General features: G+C 48.0%; 1 protein-coding gene across 1 annotated transcript in view; it reads right to left on the bottom strand.

The window, feature by feature from the left end:
* Nucleotides 1-1,635, bottom strand: part of RRP12 (ribosomal RNA processing 12 homolog) — a 43,173-nt gene that overhangs the window by 39,199 nt on the left and 2,339 nt on the right. The window contains exon 3 of the mRNA XM_003787298.3: nucleotides 305-388. Coding sequence (XP_003787346.1) covers nucleotides 305-388 — 84 coding nt within the window. The remainder of the gene's footprint in view (nucleotides 1-304; nucleotides 389-1,635) is intronic.

Raw genomic sequence — 1,635 nt, 5'->3', positions numbered from 1 at the left:
TTTTTTTTTTGGTTGCAGCCATCATTGTTGTTTGGCGGGCCCAGGCTGGATTCAAACCCACCACCTTAGGTGTATGTGGCTGGCGCCTTAGACTTGAGCTACAGGCGCTAAGCCCAGATTTTTGTTTTACAAGAATAACACCACATATACCACCAGCTTACCAAGCCACTTAAAAAAGACTGAAGCACTTTGACCTGGTCAAGGCTGTCCTCCTCCATTCCCGCATGCCAAGAGCTCTGTCTCCTCTCTGTAGCCTGCAAAACTTGCTGCTCTTAACACCTCCCCGTAAGCAGCACCAACTCACCAGAGCAGCAAAGTACTCAGTTTCAGTCTCCTTCCCTCCTTGGGAGCGAATCACCTCAGTGACAGCAGCCAGAACTGCACAGATCTGCAAACAAGGGAGAAAGCACATGACTTAGACTTAACTCCACTGCAAAGTAGCCTTTTCTTCCTGCTCCTTCACAAATGAAACTCATGATAAAGCCCAGAGACAGATAAGATATGTACCATTCACAGCAGGGGTACACAGCACCTAGTAAATAGGAAGACTCAGAACATGTTTTCTAAATTCCATCTAAAGGACTGTCCCTTATAGAAGATTTGAATGATGGGCTGGGCGTGGTGGTTCACACCTGTAATCCTAGTACCAGGGAGGCTGAGGTGGGTGGATTGCCTAAGCTCACAGGTTCGAGACCAGCCTGATCAAGATCAAGACCCCCATCTCTAAAAATAGCTGGGTGTTGTGGCAGGCGCCTGCAGTCCCAGCTACTCAGGAGACTGAGGCAAGAGAATTGCTTAAGGACAGGAGTTTGAGGTTACTATGAGCTATAACACCACCACACTCTACCCAGGGTGACAAAGTAAGAATCTGTCTCAAAAAAAAAAAAAAAAGTTTAAAATGATAGAACAAAGCCAGGCACGGTGGCTCACATCTGTAATCCTAGCACTCTGGGAGGCAGAGGTAGTTAGATAATTTGAACTCAGATCAGCCTAAGGAAGAGTAAGACTCTGTCTCTACTAAAAATAGGAAAACTAGCTAGGCGTGGTGGCAGGTGTCTGTAGTTCCAGCTACTTGGGAGACTACAGTAAGAAAATTGCTTGAGGCTCAGGGCCTGTGGCTCAAATGGCTAAGGCGCCAACCACATAAACATGAGCTGGTGGGTTTGAATCCAGCCCAGCCCACCAAACAACAATGACGGCTGTAACCAAAAAATAGCCAGGCGTTGTGGCAGACACCTATAGTCCCAGCTACTTGGAAGGTGGAGGCAGGAGAATCGCTTGAGCCCAAGAGTTGGAGGTTGCTGTGAGCTGTGATACCACAGCGCTCTACCGAGGGTGACAGTTTCAGGCTCTGTCTCAAAAAAGAAAAGAAAAGACAAGAAAATCGCTTGAGCTCAAAAATTTGAGGTTGCTATGAGCTATGACTATGATAACACTACAGCATTCTGCTCAGGATGAAAGAGTGAGACTATCCAGCCCAGGCCCGCCAAACAACAATAATGGCTGCAACCAAAAAATAGCCAGGCGTTGTGGTGGGCACCTATGGTCCCAGCTACTTGGGAGGCTGAGGCAGGAGACTCACTTGAGCCCAGGAGTTGGAGGTTGCTGTGAGCAGTGAAGCCATGGCACTCTACC

This window comes from Otolemur garnettii, unplaced genomic scaffold (genome assembly GCF_000181295.1).
Source record: "Otolemur garnettii isolate 467f Iridium unplaced genomic scaffold, OtoGar3 scaffold00021, whole genome shotgun sequence".
Classification (NCBI taxonomy): domain Eukaryota; kingdom Metazoa; phylum Chordata; class Mammalia; order Primates; family Galagidae; genus Otolemur; species Otolemur garnettii.
The sequence above is the reverse complement of the archived record's forward strand: the minus strand, read 5'-3'. Positions and strand labels throughout refer to the sequence as shown.